At 43.3% G+C, this 24,892-nt stretch overlaps 1 protein-coding gene across 2 annotated transcripts in view; it reads right to left on the minus strand.

Annotated features, from left to right (window-relative positions):
- The window catches only part of AGBL1 (ATP/GTP binding protein like 1), a 730,233-nt gene that overhangs the window by 303,877 nt on the left and 401,464 nt on the right, over positions 1 to 24,892 (minus strand). For both annotated transcript variants that reach the window (XM_032342085.1, XM_032342083.1), the window contains exon 21: positions 18,962 to 19,138. In XM_032342085.1, the coding sequence (XP_032197976.1) occupies positions 18,962 to 19,138 (177 nt within the window). The remainder of the gene's footprint in view (positions 1 to 18,961; positions 19,139 to 24,892) is intronic.

Raw genomic sequence — 24,892 nt, forward strand, 5'->3', positions numbered from 1 at the left:
CAGTAGACTCCACACCCAACATGAAGCCCAACATGAAGCCCAACACAGAGCTCAAACTCATGACTCTGAGATCAAGACCTGAGCTTAGATCAACCATCAAATGTTTAACCAACTGAGCCACCCAGGCTGCCCCTTCAGGAATTTTAAGAAAACCAATGTCTGGAGCAGTGAACAAGGAGGAGATGCACCAGGGACCAGATCAGGTAAGGCATTATAAACTGCGCTAAGAGTGGGATTTTTTTCTGAGTACATTTGAGAAACACTGCAGCGTTTTGAGTAGAGGAATGCCGTAACTGGAGTCAGGCTTTAAAAGGATCCTTCTAAGCATGTTTTGAAAACAGCTTCCTGTAGGAAAGGACTGAGCTTGACATTAGCCATGCCACTGGTATCACTGCAGTAAAGAAGGCCTCAGCAGAGTGGGTTTTAGGAAAATAAGTGTGAGTATACCAGTGGAGAAATCAGGTAAATAAATTGCCATATAGGCACAGAATGAAACACTCTAGAGTACTCATGTATATTTATTAATGTAGAAATATGCTGCAATATACTGTTGAGTTTTAAAAATTAGATTCTACTTTGTTATACTTCTGATGATGAAGGACCAATGTGTATCATACTAACTGGCCTCCAGGTTACAACTCTCAATACTGGAAAAAATCATATATATAACATTATTTATTTAAAAATCTATATGTGTGTGTGTGTGTGTATACATATCTATATATATGTGTGTGTTTTGAAGGTACTACAAAGTGACCAAAACCTAATCTCATTATAAAAAATCTCATTATAAAAAAAGCATTTCCAAAAACTAATGACATTCTGTATGGTGACTAACCTAACATTAAAAAAAAAAAAAAAGAAAAGAAAAGCATTTCCACAAAGAAAATACAGGTTTAGATTATTTCACTGGTGAATTCTATCCAATATTTAAAGAATTAATAATACTAATATTCTCCAACCTACTTAATGAAATAGGGGGAAAAACATTTTCTACCACATTTTATGAGACTACCATTATACTGTATAAAAAACTTAAGAAAATACAGAAATAAAATTAAAAACAAATAACCTCCAAAGCATAAATGCAAACATCTGTAACAAAGTATTTTCAAACAGACTCTAAAAAACATATAAAATGAAAATTAATCATGAGCAAATATGGCTTTATCCCAGGAATGCAAGGTTGGTTTATCACTGAAAAAAAGCAATGTTGCACAAGATGAAGAATTTCAGAAGCACTGTACTGAGCAAAGGAGGCAGAGACAGGAGTGCAGAGGTTATAGGAATGCTAGAAATGAGAAAACTAATTGATCTGGGTTGGCAAATGGTTGCCATGGTGGTTACCATGGTGCCTGACTCCAGGCAAACGAGTTATATGTATATACGTGCTTCAGACTTATTAAACATGTTGAAAAGACAAAAACAACAGATCCCAACACACTGCCTGAAGTAACTTCCCTCAAGCAGGGCACGAAAGCCAGGTTGTCCTCTATAGCTACCACAGTCACTTTTCTTCCCCTAAGGTATGTCCCTTTGTGTGGGCGGGCAGGAATCATACTGACTGAATCGTCCATGAACAGTGGTCACTTGAGAAGACCAACTGTGTCAGTCTTGATAATACTTGGAAGGGACCCCGTCCCCTAAAGCTTTGATTCTTCACTTAGCTTCACTGAAGGGATGGATTATATTCCTGTCAAGTAAGTAGTCACCCCAGGCTCACTCTGATTTCAGATATCACGATATCCTATTAATGTATACTTCTAAAATTCTCTTCATAAACTTTATTCTTATCCCTTAATGTAACTCGCTAATTGTGACAATCAAACATCAACATTATTGATGTCTTTATATGAGTTAATCTTCAGAATCACTGATAAAAGTGCCCAGAACATATAGGTCATTGATTAGTAACACTTTCCATGGACCTACCAGCATATACCAGTACCGTGTTTCAGAAAAAAGATGGTGGCTAAAGATAACTCTGACCTTCTAGTGAGTCTCCAGGGTCTGTAGAAGAGTCAGAAGCTTCCTATCGGGCTGTGACTCTCATTGCAGGATTTTTACTCCCATGGCCCCCATTCTGGAAGGTTCCCCGGCCCAGGCACTGCTGGGTGATCACTGCACAGGTTTGCTGGGCAGCATCTTTGCTGGGCCTGGTCAGTTTCTGAGGCCGTCCATCTGTACTGGCTTTGGTCAGTGTGTCCTTATCTCTTGGTAACTCAAACCTTTTTTTCTCAGTTCTGAGTTTCCCTGTATTGCTGTCCTTTCCAGAATATCTTCAGGACAGGATACACCCCTCTCACTGCCCTAAACCTCTTCTTGACCAGCTGGATGACATTTCCAAAAGGACACCCTACACCATTCAACCTCTATGTCTTTGTGAATGCTTGTTTTTCCTTCTAGAAGGCTCTCCCTCAAATCTCTGCCCATAAAATTAAACCCATTTTCCCAAGACCTAGCCAATACCACCCCTCCATGAAGCCTTTTTCGATGTGCCCTTTCAGGCAACCAAGTATCACATCTTTTCTGGAAAAGAAGAGTACACTACCCTGTATACTCTGTGACTCCAGTGATACCTGCCATCCCGCCAAGTTACTTCGGACAAGCCTTAAGCTCTTCCAAAGGAGGTCAGAGCAAAGGCTGAGGGCTGTCCAAACTATGTAAAATTTCCTTACTTTGTTCCTACGTGACCTTGACAAGAGATTCAACCTCTGTGCATCTAGGTTTCCTAATCTGTGGGAAAAAGATAAAAATAATCCCTAGTCCTAGGGAGGTGGTTAGGATGACAGAAGGCCATGATGGCATATGCTCAGTGGAGTGGTATGAGAGAGCAGTCAAAGGCAAAGACTCCAGGAGTGAGTCTGATTGGGTCCGGAGCCCAGCTCTTTCAACTTCTTCTCCGTGTTACCTAACTATTCTCTACCCTAATTCTCTTATCCTAAGAGGCAGTGACTACCTTATGGGTTTATATTGGCAGTTAATCTAGCACATGCAAAGGTAAGAGCTCTAACAAGTATAGTGAGTTATTATAAGGTCAAGCACTTAAATAACATTTCTTGTCATTCATAGTCCCAAATGCTTACTGTACAACTCTTAGAAGTTGTTCTGCCTGGGATCATTCGGAAGTACAGGGTTAGGAGAGAGAGAGAAAGAGAGGAAGGGAGGGAGGGGTGCACTGGGTGTGCTGACAAGCCTGTGTGTCCACAGACACTGATGATGTCCATGGAGTGTGGAACCCGGCTCTGCTGTTCTTAGTCACCTTCTGCACAGTCCCACCCACCCTCACAGCTATGGTAGAACTTCAGAGCCTCTGCTTCTCACCAGGGTTTAGAATTCATCAATCACTCCTTCCCGTCTACCAACTGACGATTTCACACTTAGTCTCCAATCTTTGTGAAATGTAAGCAGTCAAATGATGAAAGAACAAGCCTCCCAGTGCAAACATGTGCTGTTAGGAAACCAGTTCTTGGACTTCTTGAGCTTTTTCCCCCTTCCCACGTGTTTATGTTATACTTAAAAAAAAAAAAAAAAAAAAGTGAGGTGTATATTTTCAGATTTGAAGCCTATTGGCTTTTCCTTCACTCCTATTTTATTCTTAGTTTTGGTCACTTTTCTGTCTTCTGACTCCATCATATTCCAGCCTGTTTCCAACCTTAAAAATTTAGGGCATTTAGCACAAATAAAATTTCCAGTATTGGTCTGTAAAGATTTTTTTCCCCTTATGGAAAACAGTGGCCCATTTTGTTTATATTCCCCAATGATAACACCATGGTGTTTCTCTGAAAATATTTTCAAAACATTGTTGTCATTGTTTAACTTGAAGAATCACCAAAGTCTAGGGTTTAGAAGATCATGGACATGAAGTCCATTTCTCTGGCTCAGGCATGAGAGTAACATGGATATCAACCAATTCAATTTCCTGATTTTTCAGATGGGAAGACCAAGACTCAAAGAGGGGACTGGGAAATGAAACACACAGCAAGCTGTGGTTCTCAATGATGGTGGTTCTAACACACAAGGGACAACTGACAATGTGGATACATTTTGCTTATCCTGACCAGGGAGGGATTACTGATATCTGATGGGTCAAGGCCAGGGATGCCTCCAAACATTCTACAATGTACAGGACACTTACCACAACCAAGAATTGCTCAGCCCCAAATGATAGCCATACCAAGTTTGAAAAACTCTGAACTAGAGAGATCAACCTTGCTTCAGTAAACCTTTCACGGTCTCAGGCCAACATATATCCATAATCATTGCATATCAACCTGGTAATCCAAATTAAACTTGTATCCTGAATCCTTAAAGAAGAGAAGTCTTTTGGGTTCCATATCCTAGAAGAAAACCTTCCTTGGTAATCTCTTTAATGTTTAGCAACTAAAATTACAAGTCTTATCTCTGCACCAATGTTGATTCAGTGAGGGAGTACCTCTACCAGAGCCATTTGTGGGAAGGAAGGTTATAGTTCTAGGCTATATTATGGGGTCGATTGTGAACAGCTGTACTCAACCAGTTCATGGGTGACTGAGGAATGCGTAAAGGAATGTTAGGACACAAAAACTGATTTGTTATGGTAATGTGCAATGACTGTCAGTGGTAAATGACATTCTAAATGAATGATAAAATGACCATCCAATTTGGAAGTCAACCTGATGGCCGTTTCAGTGGTTTCTTCTAGGATATCATTTCACAAAAGCTAAAAAATAAATTGACAAACAAACCTATGAATTCCTTTCAATGACAATGTATCACATTAAAAAAAAAAAAGTAAGGAACACTGGCACTACATCTTGCCATTCATTAGCTGATCTAAGGGAAAAGAAGAAACTTATCAAAATCAAGAGATGCCAGAATTTGAGAAAAATATTTAAAATAAAAGCAACCATTCCATTTCTATCCTGTCTTCCTTCCTATCTATGCTGAGTTGCCCACTGACTCATTTAGCCGAAGTGTGTTATGTATACCGTTAAACTAAAAAGCCCAAGTGAAATTCAACTTCTCAACAGTGATGATGAGCAAGAGGTCGAGGCCAAGTCCAATCTCAACTGCTGAATGATATTTTGTAAGATCAAGTTCCATAATGTTTTCTAAAACACTTTAACCTAACAATTTCCCTTCGGAACTCTAACCTATAATAGTTAAAAATATTGGTGGTGAGTGGGGAAAAATTATACATAAACTCCTTTCAAGAGTTAGTATAAAATACCCAAAAGTTTGGAAGCAACCTGTCTAACAATTTTAAATAAACTGCTGTGGGATAAATGCAGTTTTGGGGAGGGGGAATGCAGTTGTTAAAAGCATGGAGTCTTCAGAGAAATTTAGAAATTTCTTACGATGTACTGTAAATTAAAAAATGAATAATCCTTGGGGCACCTGGGTGGCTCAGTGGGTTGAGCCTCTGCCTTCGGCTCAGGTCATGATCTCAGGGTCCTGGGATTGAGCAGCGAGCCTGCTTTGCCCCCTCTCTCTGCCTGCCTCTCTGCCTGCTTGTGATCTCTCCCTCTGTCAAATAAATAAATAAAATCTTCAAAAAAATGAATAATCCAAAAAAAATTTTTAAATGAATAATCCAGAAATACAGGTACTGATTGATGACAATTCTATAGAAGATGAGCATATGGTCAAAGTCTAGAGTAAATCACCAAAACCACAAAATCAATGGTGCACATATGTGTACATATTTCTGGGGCATGCTGTTTTTTTTTTTCTTTTGATTTTCCTACATTATGGTTAGAAAAAAAACATATACTTAAAATATATATTATAATAGAGGGCACGGATTGCATGGAGCACAGGGTGTGGTGCAAAAATAATGAATACTGTTATGCTGGAAATAAAAAATATATATATATATTATATATATTATGTATATTGTGTATATTTATTATGTATATACATAATATATATATATACACACATACATATATATAGTCTTGGACATATATATACCTTTAAGACTTCTAAGACGCATGCACTCTCTCTCTCTCTCTCTCTCTTTCTAGATATACATATATATGTAGACAGCATCAGGAAGCTAGCAGCAATGAGGAAACCTGTAACAAGCATTCTGGAGTGCGTAGATGGACTAAGCTTGAGAATTTTAAACTGAGCTGCAAGGAAGATAAGGTCAGTTGTATTGAAGCAGTAACAAGTGTATGTTAAAAAGTCCCTCATAAAGATAACACAGCAGGGGCACCTGGGTGGCTCAGTGGGTTAAGCCACTGCCTTCGGCTCAGGTCATGATCTCGGGGTCCCGGGATCGAGTCCCGCATCGGGCTCTCTGCTCAGCGGGGAGCCTGCTTCCTCCTCTCTCTCTCTCTGCCTGCCTCTCTACTTGTGGTCTCTCTCTGTCAAATAAATAAATAAAATCTTTAAAAAAAAAAAAAAAGATAACACAGAAACTTCACCTTCTCCGCATTAATGTCCTGATCACAGAATCAAGAATTTCACAGAGCAAACTGGCATAGATTTATGTATCAAGGCAAACTCTGCTTTAGAGTCTTCTGTGACATGCAAGGAAGTAGTGACTTTCCCCGCCGGCGCTTCATGTCCTGATACATAGGACCAGCCTTCCTCTCTCACACCTGCCCATAAGACGAGTTCCCTGACGCTTCGCACCTTGAACCCAGTCCTGACACCTGGAGGTCACCGAGTTGTTCCCGCTTCTCCGTCCCTCCCCACCCCATCCAGCCCTGGACCCGCACTGGTCTGCCCCACATCCTGAATCTCTCTTGGATGCGTCTGTCTCTCTCCTCCGCCCTCCTTCAGCCTCGGACCTACCGCAGCTCCCTGACTGGTCTCTGTCCCTGGTCCCTTTCAGCACATAGCTGTGAAGAGACAGATAGGATCCCATTACATCTCTCCTTCAGTTACACCGATGAACATCGATTATCCTTGAAAATAAACTCCATCCTCCTTAGGATGGCTCAAAAGGCACTTTTTACCAGAGGACTGCATATTTCTACCACAATTCTCGAAAGTCAAGCCCTGTTGCTGACAGAACACATTCTTCTCTGTGCAATTCCCCAGAAGCAAAATATCAGCCTTCTCGTTCTAACCAATTCTGATGATTTTAACATGGTCCAATATTATACGCACAATTGTAAGGTACTTCACGTTTAATCATATTACATCATCAGTAAGTAAAACCTCTAAATACTTGTTTTTTATAAACTTTCTTGTACTTGAGTGATTTCTTTTTGTTTTAACCAAAGGTAGAACTTCTCAATTAACCATATAAAGTTCCTCTTTTGATAGTCGCCTAAAGATTCACTTTGCCAAGGTCTTTTTGGACCCGAATTCTGCCACATAACACCAGAACTGCTTGCTTGCCCCAGCCCTGGGTCATCCCAACAATTTGTTAACATGAGGGGACGTGCTGTAACTGAGGAACACGGGATTTCGTGGTTCCATTTTAATTAGAATGGTTTCAATTCTAACCCCACCACGGACAAGTTGCCAAGCAGTAAGGAATACCCCATAAGGGGCCCTGGCTGGCTCACTTGGTGGAATGCGTGCCTCTTGATCTTGGGGTTGTGAGTCTGAGCCCCCCGCTGGGAGGAGAGATTGAGGGAGATGACCGTTAGTGTGACGATGTGGAGAAGATGACGATTAGCTAAGCATTGTGTGTCAGATGCTGTCCTGAGCGCTTTCCCCACAAACATGCTGAGGAGGGTACATACAGGCAGGAGCCCCATCTCTCTGATGACCACGCTGAAGGTTAAAAAGAATAAATAACCTGCCCTGTACACGGTCAACAAATGATGGCGCCAGTAGACAGAAATGCTGAAGCCCACATGAGTGCACATGTCTTGTGCGAGCGTCACCCACCGTTCAAACAGCTGTTTGTTTCACTGATCCTCGGCTGATGGGAATTAAGGCCGTTTCTCCTTTTTCCCCATTAACAAGCAACGGCATGCCTGTTCATGTATCTTTGCACCCTTCTGAAGTTAAATTTCTAGAAGTGGAAATTTTAGGATAGATGGTTATGACTATTTTTGTTGGTATTGTCATTTTTGTGCTCTAACTTTTATGACTAAAAACATAAATCTTTGGGGGGTAATTGTCAAGGACTTAAGTTAGGTGCCCCCTCAGAGTCCCTGGGTGGCGTCAGCTCTGGACCACCTGTGGTGAGCTTTGCCTCGGGTGCTACCAATGCTGCTTGGGCCCTCACGCTCCACACCCTGGGGCTGACCAGCTGCATCCTCAGGAGGACTTCCTTCATTGCTGCTATTCTAGAACCAGGTCAACCAGCCTCCCATCCTGAGATGCTGGCCCCTCCCACCATTTCTGGACCTAGATGAGAGGCTGCAGTAGGGGCCCAGTGATGGAACATGCCAGCTTTCCTCTCTGGGGACACGCTTAGACGAATAGGAAACAGGAGCGAGTGTAGCAGGCAGGTCTGTCCTTCTTCCTTCTCAACACCTCCTCCAGGAAACGGTTCTGCAGACCGCCTTAACCCGACACATGCCACATAGCCAAGCCAACCCACAGAGGACCATTTTGACAGGCCCAGGAATGCAACACCCCGTGCCACTTTCCGGGTCATCCCAGGCTTGCTGTCCCTACCTCTCACTCCCATTGCCACTCACACCCCGTCCGTGCTGGTTTTCTGGCTCACCCAAGGTACTGAAGTTTATGCAAGTGTTTTAGGAGTTATAAACCACAAAGCAAAGGGTATTTTATTACTGTGTTTTCTGTTACGTTCAGGAATGCTCGGGGGCATTCAGACAGACATTCATTCATTAAGATAATCAAGATTACTGTTATTTAAATGTCATCACTCAGTACGGGTCTAAGAAGGATTTTGCAACATTTCTGATGTTTGCAGTTCTGTGTTTGCCTTCCGGGCGTGGTGGTGAACTGTAAGAAGGTACCCTAGGAACGTTGACATGGAGGGGACACCTTCCACCTGTCCCTAAGGAGAGCGTGCGGGAGGAGGGAGTAGAACACTCTAGAACGCTCTTGTGCATTCAGATTCAGCAGCATGTACACTCCCGGTGTGGAGTTCCAAGGTGAGATTGAGAAATACAAAATGAGCCAGAAGGAGGGTGAAAGAAAAAATCAAGAGCTCCTTGATGTTACCGCTTTCAGACAAGTACCTTTCTGTTTTACCAGGTGAGTTCCCTTTTCCAATCTCACACACACACACACACAGGCACACGCACACGCACGCATGTGCACGCACACACACACAACTTGTGGATAATTCATATTCAATTCACCCCACAGTTAGCAAAGCCCTAAATTATCTCCTTCCGTGTGCTGTTACAGCACCCAGTTGTTTCCAGATTACTCTCTGCTGTTATCACCGACTTAATTAACTGCTTTCTGGCTGGACTATAAACCTGAGAGGGGGAAGCTGTCAATTCCACTCTGTCATGTTCTTGGCACCTAACATATTGTCTGGATTTTTTTTTTTTAATATTTACGGAATGATGAATGAAAGAAAGGAAAAATGAAGATGAATTGACCATGTGTCTGGCCTTTGCTAAGTGTTCTTAGTTTTCTGTAACTATCCTCAGTCACAACCTTTGGCTTAAAGCAAAGTCGAAACCTAATAAATGTGTGTTGATGAATCAATAAAACAGGTATAAGTTTATATAAAACTAGCTAATGGCTCAAAGCATTCTAAAATGTTCTCTTCTCATTTACATTCAAGGAATATAGGCCAAAGAGAATGACTGCTTAGTGTTAAAAAAAAGAAATCTTTGGGGCACCTGGGTGGCTCAGTGGGTTAAAGCCTCTGCCTTTGGCTCAGGTCACAGTCTCAGGGTCCTGGGATCGAGCCCCGCAACCGCAGAAACGTATCTCAGGTTTGGCTGGTCCTTTTCCCCTATCATACACACTACATAAAACCCTGGATTAAAGTAATCCTTTCTTTGGTTTAAATCCTTTCCTTTAGGGTATTTTGTTGATTGCACTTACCTGGATCACAGGGGGAAAGTGAGATTTACAGAGATAAACCATCTTTTCTTCCTCTTGGTCCTTTGAAGCCAAATTATTTTTAAAGGATCAGAGGTCATTTGAAGCTCATGGGACTATCCCAAGGGCCAGATTCTGTCCTTATTTTTTTGATAGAGTGAACCATTTTCTTCAATGGGCATTTAAAATTTACAGCTCCCAGGGCCTTAGTAATCCTAGGAAAGGCCCCTGATGGCAATCTTATTAGCATCTCTGCCTCTTGATTTTTATTTAATTCCTTTTAATATTCTACCATAATGCTGACATACATTATGGAATTGAGGGCTACAGAATGAGACAATTATTTCACTACATCATTAAGCCCGCAGTGAGTTAATAAATGGCTCAGAATGTGCTTTGAGATCATATACAAAGAGATTTAAAAAAAACAGAATGCCAAGGCAACACTTGTTGAATCACAGTTAATAAGAGAGAAAAGGGCATTGAGGTGAATGTTTCAGATAGAGGCTCACTCTAAAATGACGGATTAGGTCTGTTTCCTATTTGTATTTACAAAGGATTGAGTGGCATTCTGATGGCCAAACAGGCTTTCGGGAAATTGTCCTTCTCTTTCCAAAGCCCTAGAGCAGAGAGGGTCAGAGCAGAGAGATGAGAGATGTGGGGGAATGGTAGAGGGAAAAACAGAACACTCACCTAGCATTCAAGTGTTGGCAAAGATAGCAGAATATCTCTTACTAAGGGTCACTGGTAATTTTTTTTTTTTTAAGATTTTTATTTATTTATTTTACAGAGAGAGATCACAAGTAGGCAGAGAGGCAGGCAGAGAGAGAGAGAGGAGGAAGCAGGCTCCCTGCTGAGCAGAGAGCCCGATGCGGGACTCGATCCCAGGACCCTGGGATCATGACCTGAGCCGAAGGCAGCGGCTTAACCCACTGAGCCACCCAGGCGCCGCTCACTTGTAATTTTTAAGTCCCATTCACACACGGCATCTCATTCTAGCTCATAAAAACTCTGGAAACAATGTCCTCGCCCCAGGAAAAAAAAGTAGAACTCCCCAACTTCTCTCTCCGGAGCCCTAACCCTATCTCACCTCCCTGCAGACGATGGGTGCTCTAACTCCGTGCTTCTCAGCCTTTCCTAGGGACACGGGTCACCTGAGGATCTTGTTAAAATGTAGATCTCGAGGCAGTCTGTGCAGCCCGGGATTCTGCATCTCTCACAAGGCCCAGCGGAAGCTGAGGCTACGGCCGCTCAGAACCGGCACCTGTGAGTGGCGTCATCCTGGAGAGACTGGTGTCCCGTGTAATCACACAAAATTCAGAAGGAAGGAGCTCAGTGCACACTTAATGAGCTGCATCATTGCTCTTGTGCTCCTTGATAAGTAGGAGACGTAGTCAGTGAGGGACAGACTCTGTCTGACTTTCACAAAGGCAAGCCAAGCACTTCTAGAGCTGAATCAAGAGCAAAGACCAGGAAGCTGTGAAGGGCCTCCTGGAGATCTTGGGTTCAGGACACTAAGGCATGAGGCCTTAATCATTTTAGGGTCGTCCACCCTTTCAAGTATGTCTGAGAAACCATAAATTCTCTCCCCCAGAGAAATGTACACATAAGCCAACAGACAAGTTTGTATGTAATTGTATCTGTTCCTACACTCTTTTGTTCCATAAGCAATTTAAGAAATCTTGACCTGGGGACGTCCCAGGAGCTAGAAAAACAAACGAAAATATTTTTAAACTCTTATTGGGATATAAACAGTTTTTAAATGCAACTCTTGTGGGAGGGCTAAGCCAACAACTGAAAAGCACGGATGAAACACACACACACACACACACACACACACACACACACGCACAGGGTGGGGGGAACCAGAGAATTTGAGACTTTCTGACTTTAAGACAAAAGCCATAGAAAATTATCAATAGCCCAAAGGAGATCAGGGGCAAGCAAACAAAACCAGAAATTGCAAAAATTAGCAACTCACCCCATTTCTCAGCGAATGGACCCTGGGTCACCAGAATCTGAAACTTCAAGGCTGCTCAATAAAATGCGGACTTCTGGGCCATCCCCCAGATCACGTGGAGACATGGTTCAGAAACTGGCATCGTATAAGACCCCTAGGTAATTCCTATGCACAGTAAAGTTTGAGAAATACTACGCCTCAGATTACATTAATGAAATTAAGCGATCTCCTACCCCCACTCCCATTCATAGCTCAGAAAGAGTCAGATGCTGTATGAGGCAGCCCTTAGAACAAAGAAATGGATTCCAAGAGAACGGTGATCCAAAATGCATTCTTGAGTTATACTCATGATTAGAAAGGCTTTTAAATTCAGCAACCTTTGGAGGAATTCAAATCTGTTTCCTGTCCTGAGCTCCACTCTTCATTCCTGCCTTCCTCTCTTCCCCTATGCTCAGGCTCACAAATCCCCTTCCCTTTCCTAGGGCCTCACATCAATTGGCCATAATACGGGATAGATTATGTAGGAAGTTTGTAGAATAAAGAGTAGGCAGTAGAGGAAATGTCAAGGTAATACACACAGAAATGGCTTTGATATAACTAAATCTATTAATATTGGTATATGGATATGAGTCTCTATAAAAGCCAAAACCTATGGTTCTCAACCCTGGCTTCCTATTAAATTGAATAAAATCACAGAGACCTAATCTCCAACCTCAATGGTTCTAATCAAGAAAGTATGAATAAGACAATTATGGCTAAGGGTTGGGGTTCTAATCATCTGTGTTTAAAATAAAAAAGAAAATCACCATTAAATATTCTCACATACAATCAATAAGAAGACAACAATAAAAGGTATTGAGTGTCTAGTATGAAAATAGCACTAAATGTTTTATAAGCAGTAGCTCATATAGTCTTTATGACATTTCTTTAAGTAGGAACTGTGAGGAATACCACTTTTACAACCAAAGTCACAGAGGACAGATAAGTGTCTCAAGGTCATGACTGCTAAATGCAGAGCCCTCCTTGGAACTCTGACACAAGTGCCCACACTAAGCAGTTAAGTTACGCCCCCATGAAGCCATCATTCAGAACCACTGGTATGTATGTACAACCGCATATGTATGTGTGACATACACACACATGTGTGTGGTGGAGAGAGAAAGAATGTATGTGTATACCCTGGGAGAGAGGCAATTCTGGGGTTTAGGACACTTGAGGCAGGGAGATGTCCTCAAATAAAGGCTGTGCTAGCCCAAGGAGCCGTTGAGAGCCATCATTTGCTCATGGGTCAAGGAGAGAAGTCACCACGGAGTGAAGTGAGCACAGAGAGCAACTAGGTTGACTAATGTAAACTTAAGCTGACATTTTCCTGAAGACCAGCTCCGCTTCCCCCACCTTCGGTGGTGAGGGAAACCACACTACATATCTCATCCTTCCAATTTCTCTTCGTTTACTCTGCTAAGGTAAAAATAATAATAATAATAATAAATAAAAAATAAAAAATAAAGAATAAAAAAAAAGGCAGATGGAGGGATGTAAAAGAACAAAGTCTTCTGACAATTAGCTAATTTGTGCTAAAAGCACAATACTTTCTCCCTAAAAACATGTACCCAGAATGTGCCACAGAAGATTCTTTGGGGTTTCAGAATCAAGCCTGGTCACCTGGTCTAGGGGATCCATAACTCCTCAGATACCAAGCAAAGGCCACCTTGCTCAAGCATGATTTCAGCAGAGCCCCTGCCCATTTCTTCGTTTTAAGTATGTTTTTTGATTATAACTAAGAAACACGTTGCAGCAGGTCTACTTAGTGACAGCCTAAAGCGGAAGCCAGGTCTCCTGCTTCCAAAGCCCAGGGTTACTTTCACCAGTGACATGCTACTAGGCAGAAAGCATAGGGCTAAGAGCCAAGATTCCAGGGCCAATCCTCCTCGGTTCAAATCTTGGTTCTAAAGCATCCCGTGTGACATAGAGCACAGCCTGGCAATGGGAAGACAGAAATAAAAACTTTGGCGGGGGCGGGAGGGTGCCTGGGTGGTTCAGTTGGTTGAGTGCCTGACTCTTGGTTTCAGCTCAGGTCATGATCTCAGGACCCTGGGACTGAAGTCCGTGTTGAGCCCCATGTTGGGCTCCATGCTCTGCACACAGCAGAGTGTCTGCTTGAAGACTCTTTCTGTGTCTGTCTGCCCCTACCCCTCCATCTCTTTCTCTCAAATGATTAATCTTTAAAACACACACACACACACACACACACACACACACAACTTCTTTTTGGTTCTTGGATCTGTATATTCTTTACCCCCTTGCCTGACCCAGTATACTAGGTGGAATGGTATCCCCCCACAAAATCCATGTCCTTCTCAGAACCGCAGGATGTGACCTGATCAGGAAATAGGGATGTTGCAGGTGTCATTAGTTTAGATGGGGCCACAGTAGGGTATGGTGGGCCCTACACCCACTACGTCTGGTGTCTTTATAAGAAGAGGAGAGACCAATAATGTCTAGTTATTGAATCACTATAGTCCATACCTGAGACTAATGTAACATTATATGTCGACGATACTTCAATAAAAAAATAAAAGAAAAACAATAATAACTTTCTTAAGTGGGGGAAAGACGTCATAAAGACAGTGGGATACACAGTGGAGAAGGCCACGCAAGGACGAAGACAGAGAAAGAGGGGATACATCTATGAGCCAAAAAACACCAGAAGCTGAGAGAAAGGCCCAGGACGGTCTCCCCTGGAGCCTTCAGAAAGAACACAGTGTAGTCGGCACCGATTTCAGGCTTCCGGCCTCCAGCGCTGTGAAAGAATGCACTTATGCAGGTGTAAGCCACCAAATTCATGGTGATTTGGGATGGCAGCCGCAGGACACTAATACATGCAGCCTGACTTCTGGAGGGAGTAGGAGGCCTGGCTTCCCTAACCTAAGTTAAGGACACAGAGTGTGAATAAAAGGACACTGGGAGCCCTGAAAGCCATGTGAGATGACTCAGTTTCCTACATGAACGTCATCCCCACCAACCCATCTTCCCTAGGTGAGCACTGAGTCCCTGTGTTTGTTTCCTAATCCCGGCTGTTCTGGAATACAGGTGTGAGCTGCCCCGTGGAAGGGTTTTGTGGGCACACACACTAGAACAGCACCTGTCAGTGGGGCAAAAAGCAGAGGTGGGGTGAGGAGGAAGCGGAAGCCCAGTACAACTGTGACAGAGGCCCTGGGCAGTCCTGCAGGGAGTTTCTGGAGCTGCAAAAGTCCTGTGGACGGTTCCCAGCCTGGGCTAGGAGGCCCGGCCCTCCTTAGACCTACCCTTAGATGCACAAGGCTCACCCGCAAGAGCCACAGCTTCGGCCAAGGCTACTTCTGTCGGCGACAGACAGATTCCGGTGATGTCATCCCCCCACCTTGTATGAGTGGCCTTCCTTTTGTTGAACCACCATTTGTTATGAGAAGGCGGCCAAGTGAGAGTCCGCCTGGACTAGAATCTCCTTACTCTGGGAAAGAACCCACGCCAGGTATCGCGTCTGAGGGGCTCTCACATCACACAGACAGCGACGATCGGAGAGGTCTCTGCCTTGCATTCTTACACACTTCCCTCTCTCGCTCACACCTCTTCCGTGACTACCCACTACAGTGACTAAGAATCTCCACTTGAAAGCAGCTTCTAATCACATTTGGACCATGGCAGTCCCTCCTTTTTCTAGTGATCTCTGGACAGAGAGGATACTCCTCTGACTCTGCCTGGAAATCACCACCCATCTGTCCATTTCGATCATCCATTCATTCGTCAATCGTCACACAGATTCAACACGTCTTCTACGTTAAATAAGGTATTGAGCATTCAAATGATGAATGAGATTGTAAAAGGCCTTACCTGTCATAACAAGGAGTGAAAATTTCTCTAGACAGCCTGAAGGATTATGGGCAATACTGTGACTTGAACAGGTCTGGGTTACTGAAAGCCCCTCTGTCGGCGACGGAGCAGATGGGTTGCTGGAGGGCTCAGGGGAGGCAATGCAGGTGGGGGCTATATATTAGCTGAGACCTTCAGACCTCCTTGAGTCTCCCAGCTTCTGCCCTTCCTCTCAGACCCCCTCTGTCCACAAGTCTGCCGCATTGCCAATGAGCACACGGAGAGCCTGCTTGGGTGGGAATACTCACACTGTCCTCCTAAGCCACAAGCAGCCCATGGGGCCCGGTCACATGCCTTTGTATGTGCCCACACACCGTGGATGTGACCCCAGGTCACAAACACTCAGTGGGAAGCACACGGCTATCTATGTAGACTGGGCACCTCTAAAAAAAATGAGCCCCAAGGGGATGGATGATTCCATTTTGGCTTTTCCCCTCAACAGCCTCAATAGCTTTGGGCCCGTCTCTCCGTGGGTGGGACTTTCATATTAAACACAAATTATGGATCTAAGTGTATAACCTGGTAGTAGAGACCATATTCCAAAGAAACAAAAGGGAGTTGTTGGGTTTTTTGTTTTTTGGGTTTGTTTTTTTTTTTAAGATTAGCCAAGTATAGACTGTAAAATAGAAGAGAAAATATCATATTAATAATAATTATTCGAAGGCAATAGCTTATGTTCTTTAATGCAGTTCCAACATAAATGTCACTGTAAGAAATGATATTTCATTTCAATACTAACAAATCAGGTACTTAGTGTGCTGGGGGAGAAATGATTGGAACTACTTTAGAGCCGTGTTAACCAGAGAAACTGCAAAAATATTTATATTCTTATGAAGGAAGGAAGGAATGCCCCTCATGGGTGTATTTAAGTGTCCTCCATCTTTTGGATAAATGGTAATGCTGAACAAAAAATGGAAAGATGACCTTAGAATAATAACCTCAGGACTCAATTGGGACTAAGCTTCTCAATGTACAAAAATCATTTGCAATATGTTCAGGATGGAAATTTCTATGCTGCTTTATAGCTCATAGACTTCATTATATACCTCAAACAAAATCACCAAAACACCCAACTCTGGGCTGCCTTCCTTCCCCTGGGGTGCCCCCCCATATGTAAAATTATTTACCATCCTCTTACTCACTGTCTGCGACTCTGCTCAGTGACTCAACAATGTTTGTAAGGATAGAGAAACAAAGGGAAAGAGAAAACCAATCCACTCGGAGAGGTGTTTCATATAGAGAACGAGACTGTTAAAGCAAAACCAGGTCTGGCACCATTAGCGCTTTTCTCTAGCCAATTCATTCTCCATCCTTTCCTACAAAGACTCCTGCAAAAGCCACGTGGACAATTTCCCAGGGCAAGCTGGGCTGATAGGTGAAAGCCATCCCACTGGGCAAGCTTCTTCCATTCTTTGTCATTTCTGGCAGCCCCTGTATTTGTTACATGGCAGATTTTGGGCAAGGGCGGATGTGGTAGGGCCCTGAACCCAAGAGTCATTTCGTTTACAAACAACAACTCCAGAGGACTTTGAGTTTCTAGTTGACTTATGGTGAATGGCATTAATGCTTATCTGACCAGAAGCTCTTAGTCTGAATGGGGGCTTGGAGAAACAAGGTCAGTGAAAGTCACCAATCCAATAGATCTGTTAATGATGCATGTATTTGTCCTTTAAACAAGTGACTGGCCCTTATCCATTAAGAGGCACACAGCTAGAGGGAAACAAGTCTATATCCATAATGTCTTCGAGTCACAATACCCCAAGCTTATTTTTCCCAATCCTACAGGTTTTGAATGCCAAGAGACTGAATCTATTAGTGATGATATAACCTCCAAGTTGCATTCCTATCTGAATTTTCTTTTGGCCTTTACAAAACTCTTGTGCAGTGGGGAGGAAAGGAATCCTTAAGATTATCAATATCTGATACGTGACACACAGGTTCATAGCAGTATGTGGCTTGTGGCATTGCTGATAAATGGAAAAGTGAGGTCTGTTAGTGCCTGACCCCTATGCCGCTCCGATGCTCTCTTCTTATTCTGCATCGACATTCATGTGGGTAAAGTGGACTAATTCAATCTAATAATTTATTAATTCAATAAAACAACATTTATTTTTAGCAACTGCTTAAACAAACTGGTTATTTAACAGAATTAATAGGTCAAAGCTGGTGGTTCAGTAGCCCTGTGTATCAGGGAAAAAAAAAAAAAAAAACCTTGGCCAGGTGGGAAGTTAGGTGATATTCCTCACCTGTCACTCCCTATACTCCCTTTGATAGCTAACAAGATTTTCACAAGCACAGGACCATGTAGATGCCAAGTGCTTTCTGGCTGTTCTAAGAGAATATCAAAGCCAACACAACGAGCCTTAATGCTCATAAGGTCCAGGTATCCTTGGGGTTGAATGGAAGGCTGTCAGCTCGCCTAACAAATTTAAAAGAATCTATTACCATGGCACTGTCACAGTGTCCCTTATTTATGCTCCTCTAGTGGGGGAGTGGGAAGAACAGCTAGAACAGCCCGCTACGGCAGCTCTCCAGCTGCTCATGCAGTTAATATAGCTGTAGAAAGAATATGATTTATAGGAGCCTTTCCCTTGACACCAGAGCCTGAGTCCCAGATCCACTCATGTTGGGGAGACGCATGTCAGGTAGTCACTTCTGTGCACTCTGATGACAGCAGGGTAATAGCGAGCTGCTGATTTAGATAAGCACGGAGGCTAGAGGCATAAAATATCTGGACGGAAAGCTCACTCTCTATGCACCAAATCACGGCCACCAAACCACGGTGATGCAAGGGGAGCTTGGTTGACTGGTGCAGGGGGTAACAAGGGAGACCCGTGCATCAAACAGGGCCAGGCAGAGGTTCTAGGAAAGCTGGGGATACGTGTCTGAGGGAGGCTCCCTGCCCCTTGCTGGCAAGGGTAGATGATTGAGAAAGCAAATCAGCAGGCACGTACAAACTGCTGGCAGGATCAACACAGACAGGGCTGCCAGGGAAGGCAATCGTTGAGCTAGTTCTGCAAGATCAGGTCGCTGGGCCAGACTACCTGGAGACTTCTTCCACTCCCAGGAGAGAAGAAAGAAATGAGTGGTCTTTGACAGCCTCTCCCCATCCTTATGGTACACTGCTGCCGGAAAGCGTTTGGATGCCAGAGCCTCACATACCTGATAGGGTCCCTGGTTGCAACCACAGTAGCTGCTCTCCATGGTGTAGCTTTTGGACACCCCCATCTCTCTCCACACCACCACCCGGGCCGTGGAGGCTCGGGATTTCTCCACGAGGAAGCTGCAGCTACTCATCGTGAATGCTGGGGCGAGCTTATCAAGGATTTTGGGAAGAGTCTACGATTAAACAAATAAAGCCGTGATGAGTTGGGGAAGAGCATCATAAAAAGTAACATCTCAACATTTATTATGCATCTCAGTCTATCAATCACTTAATATATACAGCTGCAACTGTTACATCATCCTGAAGAAAGAGACGCCAAGGGTTTGTCGCTTTTTGCTCTTAAATGAGGAAATTGAGACTTAGAAAAGCAAGAAAGAAATAGCTTGAGTCCAACTACAAAGAGGCTGGCATGGGAGCCAAATGCCAAGTGGGCCAACCGCAAAGACCACAGTCTTTCAGGTCCGGGTTTCGGCATCCCCGTGGACCGATGTTGCACGGACACTCAGGCTCATGCATCACTGCTCTGAGCTCCATGGAAAGCCACAGATGCCACAGGGACTGCGATTCAGAGTGACTCCACCCAATCTCACGGTTTCCCAGCTCTAAGTCGGACTAGGGACTGTTCGTTTACCCCAGATGTACAAGTCACCGATAACCACTGGGGGTCGCATATAAAGTTTCCTGAAAGGGTATGACTGCCAAAATGAGCTTTCTAGTCCCACCTTGTTTGTTCGTTAAAGATTTTATTCATGACACAGAGAGAGAGAGAACAAGCAGAGGGAGGGGCAGAGGGAGAAGCAGGATCCCCACTGAGCAGGGAGACCCATGAGGCTCGATCCCAGGGCCCTGGGATCATCACACCAGCCACAGGAGGATGCTTACCTAAGCCACCCGGATGCCCCTCCCGTCTCATCTTGAGAGCCATAAATCTGAGGCTGGGCCAGTTGCAAAAGTCTAAGAAATATTCCTTCTCTGGGGGCGTCTGGACAGCTCAGTTGTTAAGCATCTGCCTTCGGCCCAGATCGTGGTCCCACCATCCTGGGATCGAGTCCCGCATCGGGCTTCCTGCTCAGCGGGAAGCCTGCTTCTCCCTCTGACTCTGCCTCCCCTGCTTGTGTTCCCTCTCTCACTGTGTCTCTCTCTGTCAGATAAATAAATAAAATCATTAAAAATGTATGCCCTCTCTGGGTTCATATATATATACACATAGATGTATATATATATGATTTTATTTGTTTATTTGAGAAAGAGAGGGCACACTCAACAGAAAGCAGGGAGAGGCAGAGGGGGAGGAATTATCAGTCTGCTGATAATTTTCAGCAGACTCTGTGCTGAGCGCAGAGCCCATAACGTGGGGCCGGATCACAACCTGAGCCGAAACCAAGAGTTGGATGCTTAGCCGACTGAGCCACCCAGGCACCCCTCTTCTCTGTGTTCTTCTAGCCCACCAGTTCCTCAAGTCAAAAGTTTTATGTGAGGCCACTTAATCTATTTTAGAAAGCATCTGTAGATCCTCGCCACTCTCTGATTGACAGAGAGGGGGCTCCTAGTCACCAGATCTCCCCCATCCAAGGACAGTGACTCAAGATATGATAGCACATCAGGTCCCTGGGTTAGTGGAAATGCTGGACCTAGATAGTCCCAAATTTCTGCGATATTAGCAAGAAGGTTTCTCTACTTCACTGTTCACAGAATATCCACACACTAGCCCATAATATAAAATTATGTACATTTGATTAACAGTGAAACTTCAGGCTTTTGGACAAATTGTGGGGAGAAGGCAGAGCAGCAGGATGAGAATATGAATTAAGAAATGGTTTTTAGGAGGAGGAGTCAAGATGGCGGAGAATTAGCAGGCTGAGACTGCTTCAGCTAGCCGGAGATCAGCTAGATAGCTTATCTAAAGATTGCAAACACCTGAAAATCCATCGGCAGATCGAAGAGAAGAAGAACAGCAATTCTGGAAACAGAAAAACAACCACTTTCTGAAAGGTAGGACCGGCGGAGAAGTGAATCCAAAGCGACGGGAAGATAGACCCCGGGGGGAGGGGCCGGCTCCCGGCAAGCGGCGGAGCAACGGCGCACAAAATCAGGACTTTTAAAAGTCTGTTCCGCTGAGGGACATCGCTCCAGAGGCTAAACCGGGGCGAAGCCCACGCGGGTTCAGCGTGGCCTCAGGTCCCGCAGGGTCACAGAAGGATCAGGGGTGTCTGAGTGTCGCAGACCTTGCGGGTATTGGAACGGGAAAGCCGGCTACAGAGACAGAGCCGACAGTAAGCTCACAGCTCGGTGTTACCTTGAACTGGTCGCAGGCTCGGAGAGCTCGGAGCGCGGCCAGAGGTCAGGCAGACGGGAGTAACTGGGCGCTGTTCTCTGAGGGCGCACTGAGGAGTGGGGCCCTGGGCTCTCGGTTCCTCCGGGCCGGAGACCAGGAGGCCGCCATTTGTATTCCCATCCTCCGGAACTCTACGGAAAGCGCTCAGGGAACAAAAGCTCCTGAAAGCAAACCCGAGCGGATTACTCACCCCGGCCCCGGGTAAGGGCGGTGTAATTCCGCCTGGGGCAAAGACACTTGAGAATCACTACACCAGGCCCCTCCCCCAGAAGATCAACAAGAAATCCAGCCAAGACCAAGTTCACCTACCAAGGAGTGCGGTTTCAATACCAAGGAGAGCAGCAGAATTCCAGAGGAGGAGAAAGCCAAGCACAAAACTCATGGCTTTTTCCCTGTGATTTTTTTTTTAGTCTTGCAGTTAATTCAATTTTTTTCTTTTTCATTTTTTTGTTTTTTTCTTTTCTCGCCTTCGGGTAAATTTTTTTTTTTTAACTGTTCCCTTTTTCTTTTTTAACGATTTTTTACTAGTTTATCTAATATATATATTTTTTCATTTTTACATTTTTCTCAGGTGTTTTCCTTTTTTTTTTTAAATTCTTTTCTTTTCTTCTTTCTTTTTTTTTTCTTTCTTTTTTCTTTTTTTTTCTTTCTTCCTTTTTGAACCTCTTTTTATCCCCTTTCTCCCCCCTCACGATTTTGGATCTCTTCTAATTTGGTTAAAGCATTTTTTCCTGGGGTTGTTGCCACCCTTTTAGTATTTTACTTGCCCCTTCATATACTCTTATCTGGACAAAATGACAAGACGGAAAAATTCAACACAAAAAAAAGAACAAGAGGCAGTACCGAAGGCTAGGGACCTAATCAATACAGACATTGGTAATATGTCAGATCTAGAGTTCAGAATGACAATTCTCAAGGTTCTAGCCAGGCTTGAAAAAGGCATGGAAGATATCAGAGAAACCCTCTCGAGAGATATAAAAGCCCTTTCTGGAGAAATAAAAGAACTAAAATCTAACCAAGTTGAAATCAAAAAAGCTATTAATGAAGTGCAATCAAAAATGGAGGCTCTCACTGCTAGGATAAATGAGGCAGAAGAAAGAATTAGTGATACAGAAGACCAAATGACAGAGAATAAAGAAGCTGAGCAAAAGAGGGACAAACAGCTACTGGACCACGAGGGGAGAATTCGAGAGATAAGTGACACCATAAGACGAAACAATATTAGAATAATTGGGATTCCAGAAGAAGAAGAAAGAGAGAGGGGAGCAGAAGGTATACTGGAGAGAATTATTGGGGAGAATTTCCCCAATATGGCAAAGGGAACGAGCATCAAAATTCAGGAGGTTCAGAGAACGCCCCTCAAAATCAATAGGAATAGGCCCACACCCCGTCACCTAATAGTAAAATTTACAAGTCTCAGTGACAAAGAGAAAATCCTGAAAGCAGCCCGGGAAAAGAAGTCTGTAACATACAATGGTAAAAATATTAGATTGGCAGCTGACTTATCCACAGAGACCTGGCAGGCCAGAAAGAGCTGGCATGATATTTTCAGAGCACTAAACGAGAAAAACATGCAGCCAAGAATACTATATCCAGCTAGGCTATCATTGAAAATAGAAGGAGAGATTAAAAGCTTCCAGGACAAACAAAAACTGAAAGAATTTGCAAATACCAAACCAGCTCTACAGGAAATATTGAAAGGGGTCCTCTAAGCAAAGAGAGAGCCTACAAGTGGTAGATCAGAAAGTAACAGAGACCATATACAGTAACAGTCAACTTACAGGCAATACAATGGCACTAAATTCATATCTCTCAATAGTTACCCTGAATGTTAATGGGCTAAATGCCCCTGTCAAAAGACACAGGGTATCAGAATGGATAAAAAAACAAAACCCATCTATATGTTGCCTCCAAGAAACTCATTTTAAGCCCGAAGACACCTCCAGATTTAAAGTGAGGGGGTGGAAAAGAATTTACCATGCTAATGGACATCAGAAGAAAGCAGGGGTGGCAATCCTTATATCAGATCAATTAGATTTTAAGCCAAAGACTATAATAAGAGATGAGGAAGGACACTATATCATACTCAAAGGGTCTGTCCAACAAGAAGATTTAACAATTTTAAATATCTATGCCCCCAACGTGGGAGCAGCCAACTATATAAACCAATTAATAACAAAATCAAAGAAACACATCAACAATAATACAATAAAAGTAGGGGACTTTAACACTCCCCTCACTGAAATGGACAGATCATCCAAGCAAAAGATCAGCAAGGAAATAAAGGCCTTAAACGACACACTGGACCAGATGGACATCACAGATATATTCAGAATATTTCATCCCAAAGCAACAAAATACACATTCTTCTCTAGTGCACATGGAACATTCTCCAGAATAGATCACATCCTCGGTCCTAAATCAGGACTCAACCGGTATCAAAAGATTGGGATCATTCCCTGCATATTTTCAGACCACAATGCTCTAAAGCTAGAACTCAACCACAAAAGGAAGTTTGGAAAGAACCCAAATACATGGAGACTAAACAGCATCCTTCTAAAGAATGAATGGGTCAACCGGGAAATTAAAGAAGAATTGAAAAAAATCATGGAAACAAATGATAATGAAAATACAACGGTTCAAAATCTGTGGGACACAACAAAGGCAGTCCTGAGAGGAAAATATATAGCGGTACAAGCCTTTCTCAAGAAACAAGAAAGGTCTCAGGTACACAACCTAACCCTACACTTAAAGGAGCTGGAGAAAGAACAAGAAAGAAACCCTAAGCCCAGCAGGAGAAGAGAAATCATAAAGATCAGAGCAGAAATCAATGAAATAGAAACCAAAAAAACAATAGAACAAATCAACGAAACTAGGAGCTGGTTCTTTGAAAGAATTAATAAAATTGATAAACCCCTGGCCCGACTCATCAAAAAGAAAAGAGAAAGGACCCAAATAAATAAAATCATGAATGAAAGAGGAGAGATCACAACTAACACCAAAGAAATACAAACTATTATAAGAACATACTATGAGCAACTCTACGCCAATAAATTTGACAATCTGGAAGAAATGGATGCATTCCTAGAAACATATAAACTACCACAACTGAACCAGGAAGAAATAGAAAGCCTGAACAGACCCATAACCAGTAAGGAGATTGAAACAGTCATTAAAAATCTCCAAACAAACAAAAGCCCAGGGCCAGACGGCTTCCCGGGGGAATTCTACCAAACATTTAAAGAAGAACTAATTCCTATTCTCCTGAAACTGTTCCAAAAAATAGAAATGGAAGGAAAACTTCCAAACTCATTTTATGAGGCCAGCATCACCTTGATCCTAAAACCAGACAAGGATCCCACCAAAAAAGAGAGCTATAGACCGATATCCTTGATGAACACAGATGCGAAAATACTCAACAAAATACTAGCCAATAGGATTCAACAGTACATTAAAAAGATTATTCACCACGACCAAGTGGGATTTATTCCAGGGCTGCAAGGTTGGTTCAACATCCGCAAATCAGTCAATGTGATACAACACATCAATAAAAGAAAGAACAAGAACCATATGATACTCTCAATAGATGCTG

This window comes from Mustela erminea, chromosome 5, assembly GCF_009829155.1.
Source record: "Mustela erminea isolate mMusErm1 chromosome 5, mMusErm1.Pri, whole genome shotgun sequence".
Taxonomy (NCBI): Eukaryota; Metazoa; Chordata; class Mammalia; order Carnivora; family Mustelidae; genus Mustela; species Mustela erminea.